At 40.5% G+C, this 22,776-nt stretch overlaps 2 protein-coding genes across 2 annotated transcripts in view; both read right to left on the reverse strand.

The window, feature by feature from the left end:
• LOC134227305 (contactin-4) overlaps nt 1–22,776 on the reverse strand; it is a 1,204,188-nt gene that overhangs the window by 1,003,636 nt on the left and 177,776 nt on the right. The window lies entirely within an intron of this gene.
• On the reverse strand, nt 38–9,227 carry LOC134221260 (uncharacterized). Its single transcript, XM_062700453.1, has 2 exons — nt 8,534–9,227; nt 38–965 (listed from the first exon to the last, which is right to left on the reverse strand). Exons 1-2 carry the CDS (start codon nt 8,676–8,678, stop codon nt 46–48), a joined length of 1,065 nt encoding a protein of 354 aa, XP_062556437.1. The 5' UTR covers nt 8,679–9,227; the 3' UTR covers nt 38–45.

The raw sequence follows: 22,776 nt of genomic DNA on the forward strand, positions 1-22,776 counted from the left end.
TTATGTATTTAAGGAAAAATAAATGTTTACAGTTCAAAATTACCCTTATTGTTGTGTTTCTACACTGGAAATTGGCGATGTTATCACTGAGTAATATTGCCTTTCGGCGGTAATCATAGGAGAGTAAGCTGTTGTTGTCATTGTGTTGCCATTATCTTCGTCCTGGTCATCGTACTCGATAGAAACACTTGGAGTCTGCTGTCGGCTTGGAGTTCGTTGGTATGAGCATGAAGGCTGTGGAGTCCTTATTTCGACATTTGTGTGCAACGGCGTGGAGTTTTGCATGATTTGTGTCCTCTTAGGTTTTCCATACACATGCTTCTGAACAACGCTCTGTATTTCCATCCGGAACACTAACTTGTCTTCCGGCTTCAGCTTCTTTACATGTGGAAGTATGCTTTTGAAGAATGCTTCGTCTTCATCTTCGTCCTTTGTAGTAGATTTATCTACCTTCTTTTCGAGCAGTCTCAGCTTCCTTGCCTCAATATCAAGTAGCTGCTGTTGTGCACCTCGTTTTCCAGATCGAATTGGATGGATAGTCGGTTGAGCAACGGCTTGTGCAACGAATTGGTCCTCGTATTCATTCCTATTCTCATCTTCGTGGTCAGTAGTTCGTTTTCCAGATCGAATTGATATCGGTTGAGCGTTGGCCTGTGCCATGGATTGAACCTCGTACGCATCCCTGTCCTCGACTACATCTTCAGTAGGTACCAACTGACCAGTTTGCTGGAGGTCTGCTTCATTCCAATCTTCTTCATTTTCGCCGCCACAGGGTGGAAGATTACCTCCAGATTTTCTAGAGGTCATTTGATCCTTAAGGAACATCATAGATTCGAAATAAGGCCATGTTGTGTATGTTTCGAAATTCAAAAGAGCTCCATCCCCGGATCGTCCTTCTGGAATTTTCTTCAGCTCCTTTCCGAAAGAATTTCGTAGATTTTTCCACTTTTTCTTAACTTCGTCCGCTGAAAATTATGGAAAAAACCCAGATTAATCCACCTAGCGGTGATGGTGCCTTTCTCGTTCGTTCAAAAGGTTTGGAAAAATCGATTTTTGTTTATGCATATAAACAAATATGAAAAATAAGACCAATTCACATATTGGTGTTATTTTAGATTTTTCCAAACCTTTTGAACGAACGAGAAAGGCACCATCACCGCTAGGTGGTGTAGTGTCGGCTTCACATAAAGCTAGTGAGATACACAAAAAGATTCGTATACGTAGATATCACCAATACATACTCGAGACTTGTATTCAGTGTATAAAGAGAATAAAGGAAAAGTGAGTTCAGTTTTGTACCGACTATTAATCGAGCGAGACGCGTTATTATTTCTTTCGGTCAGATATCACATTTTTGGCGACGAGGTGAATAATTGGAGTGTGTATAAAAAGAAAGTGTAAATTGTTTTCGGAAAGGTGAGTGGTTTTGTGTTATTAAAACCATAAGAAATGGTAGGATATCAAATGCGAAACGCTGATGGATGGATACGAAAATAGAAAATAATGGATACGGTGAAGTTTGAAAAAATGGCGTCACGTGCAATAAAATGGATGGAAAAAGTTATTGCTCATTATTATGGGTGGATGGAGGATATAAAATTATTGAAAATAGTAACGATGGTGGAAGCATGAAAATGGATAAATTAATCGAGAAATTTCTGTCCGAAAAAACTACGGCACAAAATGGTGGTGCATCACAGGAATTGTAAAAGAGTGTTAGTGACGAAAAGAATGCAAATAATGAAAAATGGGGAAATGAAAAGAAGTTGTCTGATCGTTCCCAGTACTGTACCTACAGGATGGTGGTACAATTTGAGGATGTGAGTGATTGTGTTATTAGAGAGAAATAATGATGAGTTTGTGAAACAGCAAAACAAAGCTCAAAAGGAAAATCATCGGTGTGCATGATTATGTAACAGTTGTGTGAGTGGAAAAAAAAGCCGATTGCCAGAGAATTGTACTGTGCACATACACTGCTCTCACGGGGGCACGGAATGATTGCGTTGATAGGATGCAATCATGCGAGATCGTGGTGAGGGGCAGGTAGGTAACAATCAAAATACATTTGATCAGTATCTGAGCGCAAATATATATCTGGTAGACTGTGATTTATATGAAGATATGAATTGGCGGCAACTGTGTGCCTGTGTGCCTTTATGAATCTTGCAAATGTGCGAGAAAGGAAAGCAACCGTGTGCTAGGTGATAAAGATTCGCTTGGCAACTGTGTGCCTACATTTGAATTTGTTGCGGAAACAAAAGGGTGCGTAGTTGAAGCAAACATGTATATGTTTGCGTATCCGATCGGCAACGGTGTGCCTTTAGGTTTGCAACTGTGTGCAAGTGAATGGGAAAAGCAACTGTGTGCTAAAAGGAGAGAAGAAATTGGTAAATTCGTGCCATGGATATTTGCAATTGGTGTGCAAAAGAAGGCGAATGCAAGGTCGTGGTGTCCATTACAGTTGCATTTTTTCTATATGTTCATGATTGAGACATTATTTACATGAGTAGGAACACAGTATTCTTCGTCTGGAACATTTCGTGCGAGAGACGGTGAGACAAAAAAAATCGACAACGATGACAAGGTACGTTACCTATTAAATGATTAATGATACGACTGAAATCATCAAAATAAACATCTCGTACAAAAAAAAAAAAAAGTATATTTATTGCTATTTGTTTAAATGTATATATACAATCGTATTATTTATAATGGGATACATGGTATATAATGGGAAAAAATGTATCCATCCATCATCGCAATTATTATATATATTATAGGGAAGTGGTTACTTTATTTTGAAATATCAAATTATTTAGGATGGAATCATCGAAACGCGTGCGGCCCTTCGAGATCTTGGCCGATAGGTCACGGCTGCCAGTAGAATGGCAGAAATGGAAGCGGGAGTTGGACCGTTATTTTGATGCGTGCGGCATAACATCCCAATGGGAGAAACGCTCCCAATTGCTACATCTGGCTGGCCCAGATCTTCAGGAAATTTTTGACCATCTTCCGGGCGTCGAAGATATCCCTCATGTAGTACTTGATCCTCCATATTACGATGTAGCAATTAAGAAGCTCGATGAGCATTTCGAGCCTATGCGTCGCCGTAATTATGAGCGGCACTTATTCCGGCAAATTGAGCAAAAGGCGGAGGAAAGATTTGCTGATTTTGTCCTGAGACTTCGAATCCAGGCAAAGCGTTGCGAGTTCGATCGTTTTGATCAACGGGAGGTAGAGGATAGACTGATTGAGCAGATAGTGGAGCGTTGTAAATCAAATGAACTACGCCGGCATATCTTGGCAAAGGATATGTCACTCGATGAGATTGTAACGCTAGGCACCACCTTGGCCGACGTACAACAGCAAATGAAGGAGTTGGATAGGTCTAGTGGAGAAATGAAACAGCAGGGTTCTATAAACCGAGTGTATCGTCATCCACAGGTTATAAAGTCCAGGCCACATTCTGATTTCCGTCCCACTGGCTCGAATACATGGGTTAACAGATCATGTTTTGCATGTGGAAGGAAAGGCCACTTGAAAGGCGACAATAGTTGCAGAGCCAGGAACGCCAAATGCATTAAATGCGGTGGGCTAGGGCATTTCATGAACCGTTGTTTAAAGCGCGCAGTAGGAGGCGATCAGACACACTTGAAGGCAAAACGGATTAGACTGATTGATGAAATTGACCCAGAAAGCCAAAAAGAAGAAGCAATTTTCTACGCCATGGGGAAAAATACCTTTGACTTTACGGTGGGAGGGGTCAGAATCCCGATGGTTATTGATTCGGGAGCCGACGCCAATATAATTGGAGAAGTAACTTGGGAACGATCTAAAGCGGCAGGAATGCAAATGACACTTCTTACATCAGTTGCGGACCGAAAGCTTCTAGCCTATGCCACAAAACTACCAATGGACATAGTGTGTATGTTCTGGGCCGAAATAAATGCCGGCGGGAACAAGGCAACGGCAAAATTCTATGTGGTGAAGGATGGTCAGCAGAACCTATTGGGCGAAGCTACAGCAAAGGAATTGAAAGTCCTAAAAGTAGGGTTCGATGTAGCAGCTGTAACCGAGATACGTGAGCTGGCCTTCCCGAAAATCAAAGGAATTGTCGTAGAAATCCCGATTGACAGGTCAATTCAACCAGTTCAACAAAGTTATCGACGGGCTCCGATTGCATTAGAAGAGAAGATTTACGATAAGCTCAGATACCTGCTGGATAATGACATCATCGAAAAAGTTAATGGACCATCAGCTTGGGTTTCGCCAGTGGTACCGATTCTCAAAGAATCCGGCGAGGTCAGACTTTGTGTTGATATGCGGAGAGCTAACCAGGCTGTACTCCGGGAATCACATCCACTTCCGCTAATCGAGGAACTTCTAGCGGGTGTAGACGGTGCAGTCAAGTTCTCTAAGCTAGATGTGAAGGATGCGTACCATCAACTAGAAATCTCCGAGGATTCTCGAGTGATTACTACGTTCATAACAAAATATGGACTATTCAGGTAAAATGCATTTCGTTTGTTTCAACTTTTCTTCATTAAATAAATAAATGAATTCGGACTATCTAACGGTATATTAATTTCAAACTCAGATACAAACGGTTGATGTTTGGCATCAGTTCGGCCCCAGAAGCTTTCCAAAAAGTCATGGATACATTGATAGCGGGATTGGAAGGGTTATAGTTTATCTCGATGACGTAATGGTCTGGGGAAGAACACAAGAAGAACACGACATCCGTTTAGCCAAACTCTTGGATCGATTGAAAGAGTACAATGTGCTCTTGAACAAAGACAAATGCCAGTATAATGTGAATGAGTTAGATTTCCTGGGGCATAATCTTTCAGCGGAAGGGGTAAAACCAACAGAGAGTCGAGTTAGTGCCGTGAGACAGTTCCGAAGACCAGAAAGCGTGACAGAGCTTAGAAGTTTTCTGGGTTTGATTACCTATGTCGGTAGATTCATTCCGCACCTAGCATCAAAAACGGATTCTTTGCGTGACTTGTTGAAAAAAGACACGAAATTTCAGTGGACAGAAGTTCATCAGCTGGCATTCGATGAGATCAAACAAGCAGTAACGAAAATTGGATATCTTGGTTTCTTTAATCCTAAAGATAAAACAACCCTGGTAGCGGATGCCAGCCCATGTGGATTGGGAGCTGTTTTGCTGCAAGAGGACATAAATAAGCAGGGAAGAGTCATTGCTTATGCTAGCAAATCTTTGACTGCGCTGGAACGTAAATATTTTCAAACGGAGAGGGAAGCCCTAGCGTTAGTTTGGGCAGTCGACCGTTTTAAACTATACCTGCAGGGAATTAAATTTGATTTGATTACGGACTGTAAACCGCTACAATTCCTCTTTAGCCCTAGATCGAAACCATGTGCGCGATTGGAACGCAATCCTACACCTATAACATAGTTTTCCAACCCGGCCCAATGAATTTAGTGTCAAGGTTGTCGCTTTCAAATGATGTAGAAGAAAGTTTCGATCCTGAGAATGAAGGCCACGTTCACTGGTTAACCATTATGTCCGCTCCGATAGCAATCACAGTACAGGAAATTCGAGAAGAGACTAGTAAAGATGATGAAATCCAGGAAGTCATTGAAGCGTTGCGTGAGGGTAATTGGATAGGTAAAGCTAAGCGCTATAAGCCATACGAAACAGAGCTCTGTGTGTCAACAGAGGTGCTACTAAGAGGAGAAAGAATAATCATTCCGGAGAAGCTAAGACGTCGTACATTGGAGCTAGCGCATGAAGGACATCCCGGGATGGTTGTTATGAAAAGACGTCTCAGACAAAAAGTCTGGTGGCCTGGTTTGGATGGCGAGGTGGAGCTTTTCGTTAAAACTTGTAGAGAGTGCACTTTGGTATCCAACGCCGCTGCTCCAGAACCTTTAATCCGAACGGAAATGCCCGATAGACCTTGGCGACACATCGCGGTTGATTTTATGGGACCATTACCATCGGGCCACAATCTGCTGGTAATTGTAGATTATTACAGCCGTTTTGTAGAAGTTATTGTGATGAAAGAAATCACTGCAAAGAGCACTGTACAAGCACTTCACGAAACGTTTTGTCGCTACGGAATTCCTGAGACAATGAAATCGGACAATGGCCCTCAATTTGTGAGTGAATCCTTAAACGACTTCTGTAAGGAATATGGCATAGAACTTCGGAAAACTACTCCCTACTGGCCTCAAGCCAACGGTGAAGTAGAGAGGGCAAACAGATCACTTAAAAAGCGGTTACAAATCAGCCAGACATCCAAATCGGATTGGAAGTGGGACATGCGTATGTATTTGCTGATGTATAACTCTACCCCACATTCTACGACCGGAGTTGCCCCATCGGCACTTATGTTCGGAAGAGTGCTTCGAGATAAGCTGCCAGGATTCCCATCGGTAGGAATGAAATCAAAGGAAGAAGCTCAAGATAGAGACCGCGAGAGAAAGATGAAAGAGGCAGAGTACGCAAACAGAAAGCGCAAAGCAGTTCCAAACCCTTTAAAGGAAGGAGATGTGGTGGTTGCGAAACGAATGTCAAAGGAAAACAAGTTGGCGTCTAATTTCAGTCCAGAAGAGCTGGTTGTTCAAGAAAGAGTTGGATCTGACGTCACAGTGAAATCATCGGAATCGGGAAAAACCTTCCACAGGAATGTATCTCACCTAAAACCTATTTCTTCCAGCAAAGCAATCATAAACGATAACAGGGAAATTGACGAAACCGAAAGTGGCTCATTACCATTATCAAACGTGAGGGAGACACAAAACACAAATAACCAATCAGTATCAACGAACATGGAACGACCTCATCGAGATACAAGAAGACCAGAACATCTGCAGGACTACATTCTAGGAACAGTAAAAGACTACTGAGAAAAGGGGGAGTTGTAGTGTCGGCTTCACATAAAGCTAGTGAGATACACAAAAAGATTCGTATACGTAGATATCACCAATACATACTCGAGACTTGTATTCAGTGTATAAAGAGAATAAAGGAAAAGTGAGTTCAGTTTTGTACCGACTATTAATCGAGCGAGACGCGTTATTATTTCTTTCGGTCAGATATCACAGGTGGATTAATCTGGGTTTTTCGTATGAATTTGTATTTTGGCCATAACTTTCGATCCCATTGTCCGATCTGGCCAATTTCAAATAGGAAACAATGGGACAGGATTCTGCGTCGAATGCAACTTGTTGCGAGCAAATCGGTTGGGAACAAGTGCCCGAAAAATGAGTGACATTTTTTACACGATTTTTTCGTATAAATTTGTATTTTGGCCATAACTTTCGATCCCATAGTTCGATCTGGCAAATTTTCAATAGGAAACAACGGGACAGGATTCTACGTCGAATGCAACTTGTTGTAAACAAATCGGTTAAGGATAAGCGCCCGAAAAATGAGTGACATTTTTTATGCGATTTTTTCGTATAAATTTGTATTTTTGCCATAACTTTCGATCCCATAGTTCGATCTGGCCAATTTAAAATAGGAAACAATGGGAAAGGATTCTGCGTCGAATGCATCGGTTAAGGATAAGTGCCCGAAAAATGAGTGACATTTTTTACGCGATTTTTTCGTATGAATTTGTATTTTGGCCATAACTTTCGATCCCATAGTCCGATCTGGCCAATTTCAAATAGGAAACAATGGAACAGGATTCTGCGTCAAATGCAACTTGTTGCGAGCAAATAGGTTGAGGATAAGTGCCCGAAAAATGAGTGACATTTTTTACACGATTTTTTCGTATGATTTTGTGTTTTGGCCATAACTTTTGATCCCATAGTCCGATCTGGCCAATTTCAAATAGGAAACAATGGGACAGGATTCTGCGTCGAATGCAACTTGTTGCGAGCAAATCGGTTGAGGATAAGTGCCCGAAAAATGAGTGACATTTTTTACGCGATTTTTTCGTATGAATTTTTTTTTTTGGCCATAACTTGCGATCCCATGATCCGATCTGGCCAATTTCAAATAGGAAACAATGGGACAGGATTCTGCGTCGAATGCAACTTGTTGCGAGCAAATCGGTTGAGGATAAGTGCCCGAAAAATGAGTGACATTTTTTACGCGATTTTTTCAAACGAATTTGTATTTTGGCCATAACTCTCGATCCCATAGTCCGATCTGGCCAATTTCAAAAAGGGAAATAATGGGATAGGATTCTGCGTCGAATGCAACTTGTTGCGAGCAAATCGGTTGAGGATAAGTGCCCGAAAAATGAGTGACATTTTGTTGAGTAGTTTTGCACACACACACACACACACACACACACACACACACACACACACACACACACACACACACACACACACACACACACACACACACACACACACACACACACACACACAGACATCACCTCGATTCGTCGAACTGAGTCGATTGGTATATAACACTATGGGTCTCCGGGCCTTCTATAAAAAGTTTGTTTTTGGAGCGATCATATAGCCTTTACCGTATACTTAGTATACGAGAAAGGCAAAAATTGATTATTTTGTCACTAAAATAGTCAAATGTAATATTTACTGGTTGCATCCGATTCCAACTCATTAGAAACCTGCCGCCAGAGCTTATCAACAAGTCCCCTGTTCCGGTAAAGCTTCGATGTTTTATCCCACAACGGTTTTCTGGCGAAAACAAGGGTAATTAATTGTTCCGAATCAATTTCCATTTTCACTTTTTGAAAAAAAAAATGATATTGACAACTACGAAAAAATTGAACAACCGCCTTTGATCGCTTCGTGTTTAAACACACCAAACACTCATTGACACTGAAGACACTTCACATGAAGACAGAAAATGTTCCAATAGGAATTCAAACTGTAATGTCAGTGTCATTCCGATTGAGCAACAGACCTGTCAATCCAAAAATAAGCACGCGTGACGTGTAGTAGCATAGGTTCATTATAATTTTATTATTCGGAAATTTCTTATATCATTTTAATCAATGGCTGGCTGGGGGATACGTTAATTTTACCAGAATTTATTTAATTTTATGTTCTATTCAATTTTTGAACAGCCAATGAACGATGAGAAATCTTAAAGTATTATGTCCTTTTGTCTGTGAATCATTACTTCCGTTAAAAGTTCTAGATCACATTATGGACGGAAATACGAATGCTGCCTCTATGCCACTCTCTCTATTAGCTCTGTTCAGAGTGCCACTGACATAGTTCGTTTGATGTTCGTGCGTATTTCAAATACAATGAAACGATTCGGAGAGGATTTATGTAAGCATGCTGGATAATTAAATAACTGGTGGGTAAAATTGTTTGGTCAATCAAACTTTATTGAACGACGGTGTTAAGTGTACAGAAAAAAATTGGATTGAATCTCAGAACTCAAATATTGAACGTTCCTCAGCGAGACCATCGGGTCAGAAAATATAAATACTGCTCTGTCCAAAGGATGGATGTACTGTCGTCTTCGATGGAGAAACGCTTCGTCGAATTCACTAGAAAATAGTTCGTATTAATTACTGTGTTAATATACTCATCGTTCTGAATCGACAAATTGATATAGACGTTATACCACACATCGAAGTTATGCTTCCTTCGATCAGATTATTAACTTTGATAATAACAATATAATAACAGTGAATTGAAATAATTATTATACTGCATAGATTATAAATCATCACAAAAACCTACCTTAGCAACTAGCAATTCGAAGAAATCAACAGTGGATAGTCCAGATCGAAGATTAAGCGGGATTCAATGTCCATTAGAGAATGTATGGTCGTCTTTTATTCTCCTCCGGATTCGTCCCCCACTGCCATACAGAGCATACCGTCCGACACAATGTGCATTGCACAGTAATAACATCGCGTTGAAGCACTGCTACTGCTCGACGATCCAAAAAAGACGACGTTTCCTGGTCCGAGGTCCAGGTCCTGGTCCTAAGATAAATCCGCAGACTCCGGTACGAATTGCCTTTTGTTTGTTTTTTAATATTTCTGCTTTGACAGATCTTCCAAAATTACACTGAAACAAAATTGATGGGCGGGTTGTAAATATTTCTGAATTAGATTCGAGGAGAATTGACCCTGCGGATAAATTTTTTTTATTCGCCGATTTTGAACAAACATCGGGTGAATTTTTCAGGCCGGTTCATACGTCCAGCACTTTTATTGGCTTTTGTTTTCGATTTTAAAAATAGTTGTAGGCTTCAAAAAATATGGGTTATTTGGGTAAGTTGACCTTAAATATTCTCAATCCAGTTGAAAACCGGAATTGGGAACTAGCGAAGTTGGATTTTTCTCACAATTCGTACGTTAAACCTAACTTGGGAAGTGGTGCGCTGTTTTCATATCGCGAAGCACTATTCAGCGCACCACTTCCGAAGTTAGGTTTAACGTACGGATTGTGAGAAAAATCCAACTTCGCTAGCCCCCAATTCCGGGTTTCAACTGGATTGAGTATAGGCCTTTTCATGTGACACTGCCGAGACTGCACTTGTTTACAACCGCTGAACAGGCCTGCAACCCCGAAGCTGTCACCTTCATATAAGAACTGTCAATTGACGACAAAATCAGCTGTTTTTAAACGTCTCGTGAAAAGGCCTATATATAAGTACAAGAATCGACTGTGACAATAAAACGAGATACAATTTTTGACGGGAAAAGTCAATTAAAATAATAAGGCCTTTTCACGAATCATTGAAAATCAGCTAATTTTGCATAAAAATGACATTTCTTCCATGAAATGACTGCTTCGTTTGGAGCGTCGTGTAGCAGCTAAAAACAAGTTCAGTGTCGGAGTTGTACCGTGACAAATGTATATTTATAAAAGAATAAAGAGTCTAGGAATGTTTTAAACATAATATAAATTATGGAACGCGTTTAGGAGAGTGAGAAGAGTCATACAAAAAAAAATCAGATGGTTTATACAATATTAGTTAAAGAAGGTGGTAGCTGAAAATGATATTGGTTTTGCATAACGTTTTTATTATGTTTCCTAATTTGCACATTTTTTGGGAACCGAACACTTATGCTAAAGGTTTATGAGAGGAGGGGGTCGGTCATTTTCTCACGCTCCATAAAAATTAAAAGAACATTGTATGAAAACAATCTTACAATATCCAGAAAAATTCCGTCTGCATTAGTGTACGGCCACTTGCGGTTTAATCGAGAGAAACATTTTTTTCTTTATTTAAACAATGATGCATACTTCTCCCTTTTTTATTCCAATGGATTTCCCACAAAAAAAAGAAGTCGTAATTTTTTTCCAGTTTCAAATCAAAGCAAATAATGCTTTCAAGTGTTCCTTTGCGTTTTCGCGCGGCAAAGCACCCCACGATCTGCTTCACCTCTTTGGCAGCCGCTTCTCGCCTCTTCGCATCTCTTTCACTATGCCAGGTACAAGCGTTTTTCATAGAACGGTCATTGAAAGAGCTTGAACGCGAATGCTTCGCTTCACTCCAGCCTCTTCGCTTCGCTTCGCTTCTCTCCTCTTCGCTCCCAGTATGTCATCAGCCTTAGGCAAGCCCCACAATTCTCAGCGGTCAGAGGAGATTTCGCTAAGACTTTGTACGGCATCCTCTATCCCGGTCAGTAAAACATTTTTATTTCAGAATCGTTATGCCCCTTATTTTTAAGAGAGGGGTATTAGAAAAACTAGGCAGTACCAGGCGGGATTTATGGGTGAACGCTCTACCACAGGCCAGGTGTTCGCCATACGTCAGGTATTGCAGAAATGCCGCGAATACAACGTGCCCACACATCATCTATTTATCGACTTCAAAGCCGCATATGATACAATCGATCGGGACCAGCTATGGCAGCTAATGCACGAAAACGGATTTCCGGATAAACTGATACGGATGATCAAGGCGACGATGGATCGGGTGATGTGCGTAGTTCGAGTTTCAGGGGCATTCTCGAGTCCCTTCGAAACCCGTAGAGGGTTACGGCAAGGTGATGGTCTTTCGTGTCTGCTATTCAACATCGCTTTGGAGGGAGTAATACGAAGGGCAGGGATTGACACGAGTGGTACGATTTTCACGAAGTCCGTCCAGTTATTTGGTTTCGCCGACGACATTGATATCATGGCACGTAACTTTGAGAGGATGGAGGAAGCCTACATCAGACTGAAAAGCGAAGCTAAACGGATTGGACTAGTCATCAACACGTCGAAGACGAAGTACATGATAGGAAGAGGCTCAAGAGAGGTCAATGTGAGCCACCCACCACGAGTTTGTATCGGTGGTGACGAAATCGAGGTGGTTGAAGAATTCGTGTACTTGGGCTCACTGGTGACCGCCGATAACGATACCAGCAGAGAAATTCGGAGACGCATAGTGGCTGGAAATCGTACGTACTTTGGACTCCGCAAGACGCTTCGATCGAATAGAGTTCGCCGCCGTACCAAATTGACTATCTACAAAACGCTTATAAGACCGGTAGTTCTCTACGGACACGAGACCTGGACGATGCTCGTGGAGGACCAACGCGCACTGGGAGTTTTCGAAAGGAAAGTGTTGCGTACCATCTATGGTGGGTTGCAGATGGCGGACGGTACGTGGAGGAGGCGAATGAACCACGAGTTGCATCAGCTGTTGGGAGAACCATCCATCGTTCACACCGCGAAAATCGGAAGACTGCGGTGGGCCGGGCACGTAGCCAGAATGTCGGACAGTAATCCGGTGAAAATGGTTCTCGACAACGATCCGACGGGAACAAGAAGGCGAGGTGCACAGCGGGCAAGGTGGATCGATCAGGTGGAGGACAACTTGCGGACCCTCCGCAGACTGCGTGGTTGGCGAAGTGCAGCCATGAACCGAGCTGAATGGAGAAGTCTTTTATGTGCAGCACAGGCCACTCCGGCCTTAGTCTGATTATAATAATAATAATAAAATTAGAAAAACTAAACACATAGGACTTTGTGGGAAATTCCTAAACTGATTGATTGAAGTTTTGCGATTCAATTAATTCATTTGTATTCTATTTCCCATCTATTGCGTTATCCAGAACTGTCAACATTCTTTGGAACATTCCCACTGATCGAAAAGGATTAAAGAAATGGAATAAAGAAATGTCATCCATATAAAGATAAACATAAAATTGCGAAATAGCTACCTTTGATCACATACCGGGAAAATATTCATTAGGGGCGATTTGAATTTTCCAGCGTTCCAAATTTTTCTTGTAAGGCGTAATATCTTAATTATATGTTTCAAACCTTTCAAAGATGATGAACCATCCAATGCTACCAAAATGAGGGTTTTCTGCATGAAGTTTTATATGAGATTGGAAGTTCATCGATATGCTCGCTGATTGTAGGTCTGTAGCCAGAAAGTTTTTGGATGACCTAACATTTAACACGCCAATGCGGGTAAAAGTGACAGAGATAAAAGTAAACAAATATGCTAAAGGCATAATAGCTATTTATAGTCCCGCGCATAAAAAATCTACTCCTCCGCTTATTTTCAGTCGCAAAGAAAAACATAACTGCAGAAAAAAAGCTACTTTGATATTTTTAAAAATTTACTCACCACGTGGTAGGTTGTGACGATGAATGCTTTGATGCCAATTACTTTTCAAATCCTAGGGGTGGACCAATTTTTTTTTTCTAGGAAGGGCTTTGCCCCCTGTAGCTTCCCCATATTAACGCCAATGAGTTAAAAAGAACGTATTGGAGGTCGGCAGCCTATCCAGTTTTTCGCGAGCGGTAATGGCCGCCAGTTTGCCAGCGTGCTAGTCTCTGATTTGACGTTTGTGGAGGTCAACTGCACCCACCGTTCCGAGCATTTTGACCAATGTGGTAATATAAGAAGGCTTGAATTCACTTCAACAGCACCTTCTTCTATGCCACATTGGTCAGATTTCTCGGAACGGTGGGTGCAGTTAACCTCCACCAACGTCAAATCAGAGACTACCCCGCAGGCAAGCTGGCGGCCATTACCGCTCGCGGAAAACTGGATAGTTTGAGTATCTTCTATACCAGCGGTTCTCAACCTGGGATATATGTACCCCTGGGGGTACCTCAGATAAAATGCATAATGGCGGACGTATTACAATTCCAATCCGAGCTTATTGATAAAGTTTTGATAATTGTGTATTTTTTATTTTATAACTTTGTCTTGTACATAATATACGATCACAATATCAAAGCTAATTGAACACTGCTCTCCTTAATCATTACAGCGTATGAAGGGATGCGGAACAAAATAACAAACGGACAAAACGTCGAATGTGCAAATTAAAAAAATCTTCAATGCAATCTACCTAATCTAAACAAAATGTTTAAGGTACACTGGGGGAAGTGGAAAAGGAAAAATCTATAGTGCATGTTTGAATTAGTGTAAAACCAGTTTAAATGATCTAAATGGGTTCAATCAACATGGGCTATCGAAAACAGTCAATTTTGCACCAACTGTGCGGTAATTCATACCATTTTGGTCGCTTGAAATTTGTGGAAAGAGATTTAAAAATAAGGAGTTGTTTTCCCACTTAACCCAGTGGGATGGGGTAAATGGAAAACCCATTATACCTTGATCTTCAATTGTGATGAGTAGTTACATATAACTAAAATCAATACAATAATTGCTCTGAGTATCTTTTGTGGAATGATTTCATTACCTTAACGGAACAGATCCTCAAGGAATACTCGTAATAGCTAGGGAGGGCTGGTTTTGCCTTCTCGAACACTAAGTGAACGTAAAATCTATATATTCGCCCCAAAGATGAACTTTTTATAGGAAAAATGGGACTTACAGGGTTATAAACTAATCAACTTAGTTTCACGAATTGAGATGATGTCTGTATGTGCGTATTTGTATGTATGTGTGTGCGCAAAGCACGTTCAAAATTATCAGCTATTCTTAAGCACTTGTCCTTAACCAATTTGTTCACAAAAAAATTGCATTCAACGGCGATACTTGTTATGAATAAAAATTAATGTGAATTATAGAATATATTTACCTATCCGTGCTATTTTTAACTTTTTTATACATTTTTTTCATATGTAAAACATGTGAAAGGCATCAATACCGATAGGTGGATTAATCAGGCATTTTCTCATTTATATTAATCCAATCACCACTGGAATCACAATGATAACAAAGAAGGAACATATTAAGATTCACAGCTATCGAAATAAACCCTGGAGGGAAGAAAAAATTTGCGTTATTAGAGCATTATCCACTTCCCCCGCAGTGTTTGATACCAGGGGTAAGTGTACAAACCACTACAAATTGAATGGGATTAGTTTAATTGTATTGTAATAGTAACCTGTGATATAAATTCACTTGAAAAAGGGACAATTTGTGCAAATAAGAATTGATTTTATGAATGCAAAAATCAATTTTTCGCGAAACCTTAAATTACAGTTCAAGCGTTAACCGTGTTAGTGTATGTATTATACAAATTTCAACATAGTATTAGTGTGAGCATCAAAGTATATTTTTGCATAATGTTATGAAGTGGTAAAAACTGTAAAGTATGTACAATTCCAATTTTTCGAGTCGATTTTTACACTTACCCCCTTTTTCCACTTCCCCCAGTGTACCTTAATAATATGTGAAACATGTTTTTAAACTGAAATCTAGAATCTAAAGGTTCGGAAGCCTCCGTTTGAGAGGCATGTAGGCTTTTTCCAGAAACACTCGGTTGTTTCGTTGCAAGAGTATTAGAAGCATCTTTCTACGCTTCTCGAAAGCCTTCTTCAGATCATCGAAAAGTTCGAAAGCTTCCTGGCCTTGTCTTCTTGCAAGAGGCCCGGATGCATCATTTTAATAGCGTCAAAAGCCTTCTTTCAAAAAACTCGAAAAGATTCTTTAAAGAGGTTCGGAAGCCCTTTTTCAAAAAGCTCGGAAGCTTTTTTTCAAAAAGCTCGGAAGCCTCTTTTCAAGAGGACTTTCAAGCTTCCTTCCAAGAGGCTCGCAAATAGCAGGCCCCCGAATAGAAGAGCATAACAAAACACAATTTTAACACGCTGTGATATTTATAACTTATTTTGATAAAATTTTGTTCTTAGTAGAAATTAGCTTTCAAATGGTGTAACAAGATCCTATCATAGAAAGGATTTAAAAACCCAGATTAATAAAAAAAATTCAAAATTTTCCACTCGACAACAAAAGTACGTGAGCAGGACAAAAGAACTCTCTCACGAATAGATAACATTTGTAGGTAATGTGGCTTGAGAATAAGTATTTTATGATGTTGATTATAGATACCCGAACAATATGGAACACGTACTTGAAGGAAGCTGAGGGTGGTTAAATCCAGGATGGATGAGTTTACCTGAAATGATGAAAATAACACATTATTGAAAAAGCGTATATACATGTGGTAAGGCCGTTAAAAATTCAATTTCTGCTACAGGCTTGTTACATATTAATTAATCTATTATTCTATTAAAAGCTGCTCATTTCTTTAAGAGGGCAGTTTAAACTATTGATATTCTTTTTACTAATAATCAAGTTAGGAATCGCATCATATTATATCATATCATCTGCGCATCTAGTAAATAAATTGAATTATTAAAATAAATTATTCACCAAACAATTCGAGCTTGAGCTTGATTGACTGCTCGTAGTTGCTACTCCATTATTGTTCTTGTTCTGTTCTTGCACAGGGAACCAACAGATGTTTGCTTGGGACTAGCACACATCTTCAATGTACAAGTACTGATGATCTCATTTGTTAGGTCATACTGGCGCCTGCGACGTCAGAATGCAAGTCAATGTAGAGAAGGGGGAGGAAATGATGATGCAATCACTCGCCCACTGCAAGCCGAATATACCTCTGCACTTGCCACGAGTTCATGCGGAATTTGTTGGAATTTCTGGGTTAGGTTGGAGAGGCAGAGGTCCGTCTTGGTTAACGAGCTGCCAATGTGATAGGTAGGAGAAGGTAACTGATGGAATTTCTAATTGGATGTAGGAAACGAGCTCTATAGTTATTTCCAATTCTAGCAGATTACTGTTAGAATACTCAAATTGAAGGTATAGGAATAGTAATGGAAACGGTATGGAAGTCCATTTCCAGTTCTAGCGATTGCTAGAAAATGAGAAATAAAGAGAAAGATACAAAGTAGAAGAATGGAACGGACCTGGGATTGAACCCACGACCTCCTGCGTATGAGGCAGAAGCAGTAGCCATATATGACTACCAAGCCCGCTAATAAATTATTCACCAAACAATTCGAATCAAAAAAGTGACGAACTCCTTTCATTAGCCTCATACACATTTCTTTTCATTTCGCGATTTTATAAGCATATCGTTTTTCGAATTTGTCACAATATCTGCGTATTGCTTACAAGATTTTATTTCAAAATTCGAGAAACATTAGCAATACGCGCTATTTTTTCAGACTGCAAACTGTTTTTTACTGATAGAAAATTACAACTGTTTGTTATTGACTTTATTAAAGAGATTTTCATAGATCAAAATCAAATTCCAGCAAAATCGAGTAATCCGTCTGTTATTATTTAGTTTTTTCGCATTTCTGATCTTGGAATCATACAATAAGAGTTATGTTTTTTTTAGCTGGTAAGTAACACAACAACCATTGATGGGTAACACAGCATTCAGCATTTATGGATAAAATAACTAAGCTCCTATATGCAATCGATGTGGTGGTATGGATAGAGTTACCCAACGCTGTTTTTATTTGGTGTTTTAGGATCGAAACCCATTCCGGTCATACAATTTTTATATTTGGTTCCCGAAAATTCTAGCAATTTCTCTAGAGTAAAGAAGTGTGAGTAGAAAATATACACGCGAAAAAACGTTCATGAGCTCGTGAATTAACGAAATCATGGTGTATTTTGAGTCACGGTTTCGGGAACAACAATCACGTTTTATGGAAAACGTGACTGGTGTTCCCGTATCCGTGATATAAGTCACGGTGTATTTTTCTCTGGAATGCTTTTTAGCGTGTCTGATACATAAATAAATATATTCAAATAATGGAAATACACTCAGATTTTCAATTATTTAGTTATTTAATGCCTAATATTCGGGTGCTTATACTTTGTTTTCCATATTGCTAAATTGTAAACATTCTATAGAAAAGTTCATTTCACTACCACGAATCATCGCACCGAACGACACCGAAAAGGCTTTCCTTCAGTTGACACCGTTCGTGTTATCCCGTCCCGTCCCGACGAGCGTGTTGGCAATCTGACAAAAACACCAAATCCCAATTCCCGACCAGAAACGAGCTGGCTGGCTTAACGGCTGTTGATTCCTTCTTGTTTCTCTCGGGATACTCTGGAGATAAAACCTCCCCCTGTTTTGGCATCATAGTACGTGTTGTTAATAAGGTGTTGCTTGACCCGGTTCGGTACGGCGAGTTGTGAACCTATTTCACGCCCACAACGTCACGCTAGTCCCTCGACACTATCCTGTGTCATTCGGTCGAACCGTCGCAAACTGGGTCGGGAACGGAAAAACTATCACTCTCCAAATATCATTGCTAATATTTCCTGTGATTGTTAAAACATCAATAGGCAAATTTTAAGAGTTCTGGTTATCAGTTTTCAAAGTAAAATTTCTGAATGAAACTTGTGGAAAACATAAAAAAACACAAGAACAATGATCAAGAACGTATTGAAAAATGTTGTTTAAAATTGCCTTCAATTGAACTCCATAGCAATAAAATGAAATGGTGAAATTTGACATCTTGCAATTTGCTTCTACACGTGGAGCTTTCAGCTGATAAATTTGAATCTGGGCCCAGTGAGCGAACGAAGATGTAGCTCTTGTGTTGAGTGTTAAGTCGACCAGGGATGGTTGATACAAATCGTATCATAAGAACACTACCGGAACGAAAGGCGATAAACTGACTGTGCAGCGGTTGGAGGGAATTTCTTCTCATAAAGTTTTCTTCACTATGACTATGAGTTGTTCAAAACTAAATTTGCGCAATGGAATGGACACACATATCCCGAGTGACAATTTCGGAGTATCTTGTAACAGTGCAGAGATCAAAGATCTTTAGGCAGACTGAATTTTAAGCAAATCAACCAACGTAAGTTGAAAAAATTTCTTACTGCATTGTGTGTCTCAAGGATACTGAAGATCAGTGTTAAAAAATGACGTTGGCAATAATTTGTATAATATTTAATAGAGTGATTTTCTATGCTTAAACGATGACATTTGCTGTTTTATTAATCCTCCTAAATTTGTAGCTAATTTGGATGTAACGAGACTGAGCACTCGCAGTTTCAAGTATTTATGGTGACAGATTCGAGAGTACTCAACGGTGCGATTCGTTTCATCAAACTGGAACTGTTTAACCTTCCGAGACTCGCACCGTCGTAAAAAGTATAACATCTCCGAAAAAAGCACGGTTGTCGTTCACAAGACCGGCGAGCTTCCTTGGAACGAAGAATTCTCGCTCCGTAGAATCCCGGTACATATCATGTGCTACCTTTGAAGACTATTATATCTGAGTTGAGAATTTCGTGGCACGCTCTCATGCTCAATGCTGAAATGAAGTTGGCTGAAATTTTCATTATTCCGTGAAAAAATCCAATTCAAAGTAAATTTAAACATCAAGCAACCTCCAGGACTTTTTTTACTATTAGAGGCTTTTGAGCATTTTGAAGGGAGGCTTCAGAGCCACTTGAAAGGCGGCTTTCGAGTCACTTAAAAGGATGCTTCTGATTCTGACTTTTGCTTCCAAGCCTTCTGAACCTCTTCAAGGAAAGCTTCCGAGTATCTTGAATGGAGGTTTCCGAGCCTCTTGAAGGGAGACTTCCAAGCCTGTTGAAGGGAGGCTTCTGGGCCTCTTAGAAGACAACTTTCGAGCACTTGAAAAAGGACTCTTGATAGGAGGCCTCCCATCCTCTTGAAGAGAGGCTTCCGAGCCCCTTGAAGAAAGGCTTCAGAGGCTCTTAACAGTGGCTTTCGAGCCACTTAAAAGGCTTCTAAGTATCTTGAAAATACGTTTCCAAGCCTCTTGGAAGAAGAATTTCGTGCATCTTGAAGGGAAGCTTCCGAGCCTCATGAAAGGAGGCTTTCGTGCCTTTTGAAGGGTTTCTTTCATCCTGTCGAATGGATGCTTCTACGCCTATTGGCAGAAACATTTCGTGCATCTTAGAAGGGAAGCTTCCGAGCCTCTCGAAGGAAGGCTTCAGAGCCTCTTGAAAGGTGGCTCTCGATCAATTTGAAAGGAGGCTTTCGAGCCTCTCAAACAGAGGGTTCCGAGCCTCTTGAAAGTATGCTTAGAATCCTTTTGAAAGAAGACCTGAGGCTCGTAAAGGGGAGCATTTGAGCCTCTTAAAAGGAGACTTAAGAGTCTCTTGGAAGGAGGCTTACGAGCCTTTTTAAGGGACCCTCCCTGAAAGGGTGCATCCGCGCTTTTTAAGGCTTCCGAGCATCTTGAATAGAGGCTTCAAAGCCTCTTGAAAGGCAGGTTTCGAGCCACTTAAAAGGTGGCTCCTGAGCATCTTGAAAGTACGCTTCCAAGCCTTTAGAAAGTAGAATTCCGAGCTTATAAGGTAAGCTTACGGGCTTCTTGAAAGGAGTCTCCGGAGCCGCCCGAAAAAAAAGCCTTTCAAACTTCTTGAAAATAGGCTACCGCACCTTTTCCAAAGAGGCTTCCTAGCATCTTGATGGGGGGTTTCCGAGCCTCTTGAAAGGCGCTTTTCAAGCCATTTGAAAGGAGGCTTCTGAGCATCTTGAAAGGACGCCTCTGAGCCTCTTGAAAGTAGTTTTCTCAACCTCTTGAAAGGAGGCTTCCGAGCTTTTTGAAATCCTTTAAAATGTTAACAACATGCTTCTGAACTAAAATCCAGAGTCTGAAGCATGTTGTTTACATATTATTTGATATTTTGTTTCGAATTGGTATATTGCATTGAAGGTGTTTTTTTTAAATTTGTTCTTTCAACGTTTTGTCCTTTTGATCTTTTGTACAAGACATAGTTTTGAAATAAAAAAAATTACACAGTTATCAAAATTTTATCAATACGTTTTGATTGGAACTGTAATATAGCCGCCATTACGATTTTTTGTCCGAGGTACCCCCTGGGGTTAGCGAAGGTACCCTCCTCAGGGGTACATGTACCCCAGGTTGAGAACCGCTGTGCTACTGTGATTTTAAATGTAATTATTTATTTAACTATTCTTTATTCTTTAGCATTATTTTGTGTGCGACAGTAGGCAGAGAGAATTTGGCAAAGGTAAAGTTTGTGCTCTAAATGTGTTCTTGTGCTCAAGTGTTTGTGCGACCAGATTTGTTTGATATTTCCCACCCGCGGAAAAGTATCGCAGCAAAGCGCAACGCCCCCCACACCACCCCCATCCCTAACAGAAGCGGTCCAATCCGTCACCATATCGGTCCGGGAAGACAAAAGGACTTCCACGTGGACGTGGTCCACCAGCCGGTTCGTTAATGCACCGGCGAAGCAGCGAGCAACCGCCATCGCGTCGGCATCATTAAGAAGCGATCCCTGGCGTCAACAAGTCGGGAGTTTCGACCCTACCGGCAGTTCATCAACTGGGCCAGGTAAGCAACAACAACCCAAACCCTTTTTTGATTGGAGTACGGCGTCCGAGGAGGGCGGCGCGGAGGAAACATTTTTCTTGGTGCCAGCCTTCGACTGTGCTTCTAGAAAGCCGAAACAATTTGTCGCTAGTCGTAGTCTGAGAGCCCACTAACAATTGCAAGGGTCCACGGACCCGTTAAAATATGCGTGCGTGAACCGTTTTTCGCCACCACATGAATCCCCGTCAGATGCCAGGAGCGCAGACTTGATAGAAGCTGTGCGGCCTCCAAATCCGTGACGTCACGTAAACATTAAGCACAGAGCACGAGTGAAAATAGAGTAGGAGCTCCACCCCAAATGCAAGTACCACGAAGGCCCCTACCCCGAATGGGACAGTACCCCGAAAACCATTACCTCGATTAGGAAACTACCCCGAAAACATTTCAAATCTGTAGTATTATGTTTAACACCAACAGATATCGATGAATCGCAAAATAGCAATCTTTACAAAGAATTTTAAAAAAAGAGGCTACAGATTCTGGTTAACCAGCAGTTTTGGTTTTTCTTCTAATTAACTTTCACTGTCATTACTGTTCCTGTTTGAGAGATTTTAACGCTGTGTGTGATATGTTTGATTTCAATATTTCTGAGTATTGTTTCAAAATTAGCATAATTTCTGTACGTCTGTCTGTACGTCTAGTCTGTACGATACCATCGAAGACGATTTAACAAATAAATAAATAAAAATAACCTGGAAAAGTATTATTCTGCAAAATGGAGTAAGAGAACCTTTTTTCAATAGAACGCATTTTCCCGGTATAAGGCAAACAAAGGAGATGATGCCTTCTTTTAATGAACGCGTTTCCACACATAGGGGAAATATTGCCCGTGTTTGCCCGTTATAAGGTGGACAGAGGAGATGATGCCTTTTTTAAATAGACGTGCTTATAGCGGGATAAGGCACACAGAGGAAATAATGTCTTTGTAAAAGTAACGCGTCTGCCCGATATAAGGCGAACAGAGATGATGTCTTCTTTAAGTCAACGCAACTTCGCGAAGACAAACAAGATCTCCCTCTCTCTCTCATACACACCTCCCCCTACTCATTTACATCCTCTGTCTCACTAATTATTACTGACACACCCACTCTTATTCATTCACCCATTCTTACTCACTTATACACTTTTATTCACTCATTTACTCTAAATCATTCGCTCACTTTTACTACCTTACTCTGACTGACTCTTACTCGCTCTTACTCGCTCACTCACTTATTTATAATCGCTCACTCATTCACTGCTAATCACTCACTCACTTTTACGCATGCACTCCAT

The sequence above is a fragment of the Armigeres subalbatus genome, chromosome 3, assembly GCF_024139115.2.
Source record: "Armigeres subalbatus isolate Guangzhou_Male chromosome 3, GZ_Asu_2, whole genome shotgun sequence".
In the NCBI taxonomy this organism is placed as follows: domain Eukaryota; kingdom Metazoa; phylum Arthropoda; class Insecta; order Diptera; family Culicidae; genus Armigeres; species Armigeres subalbatus.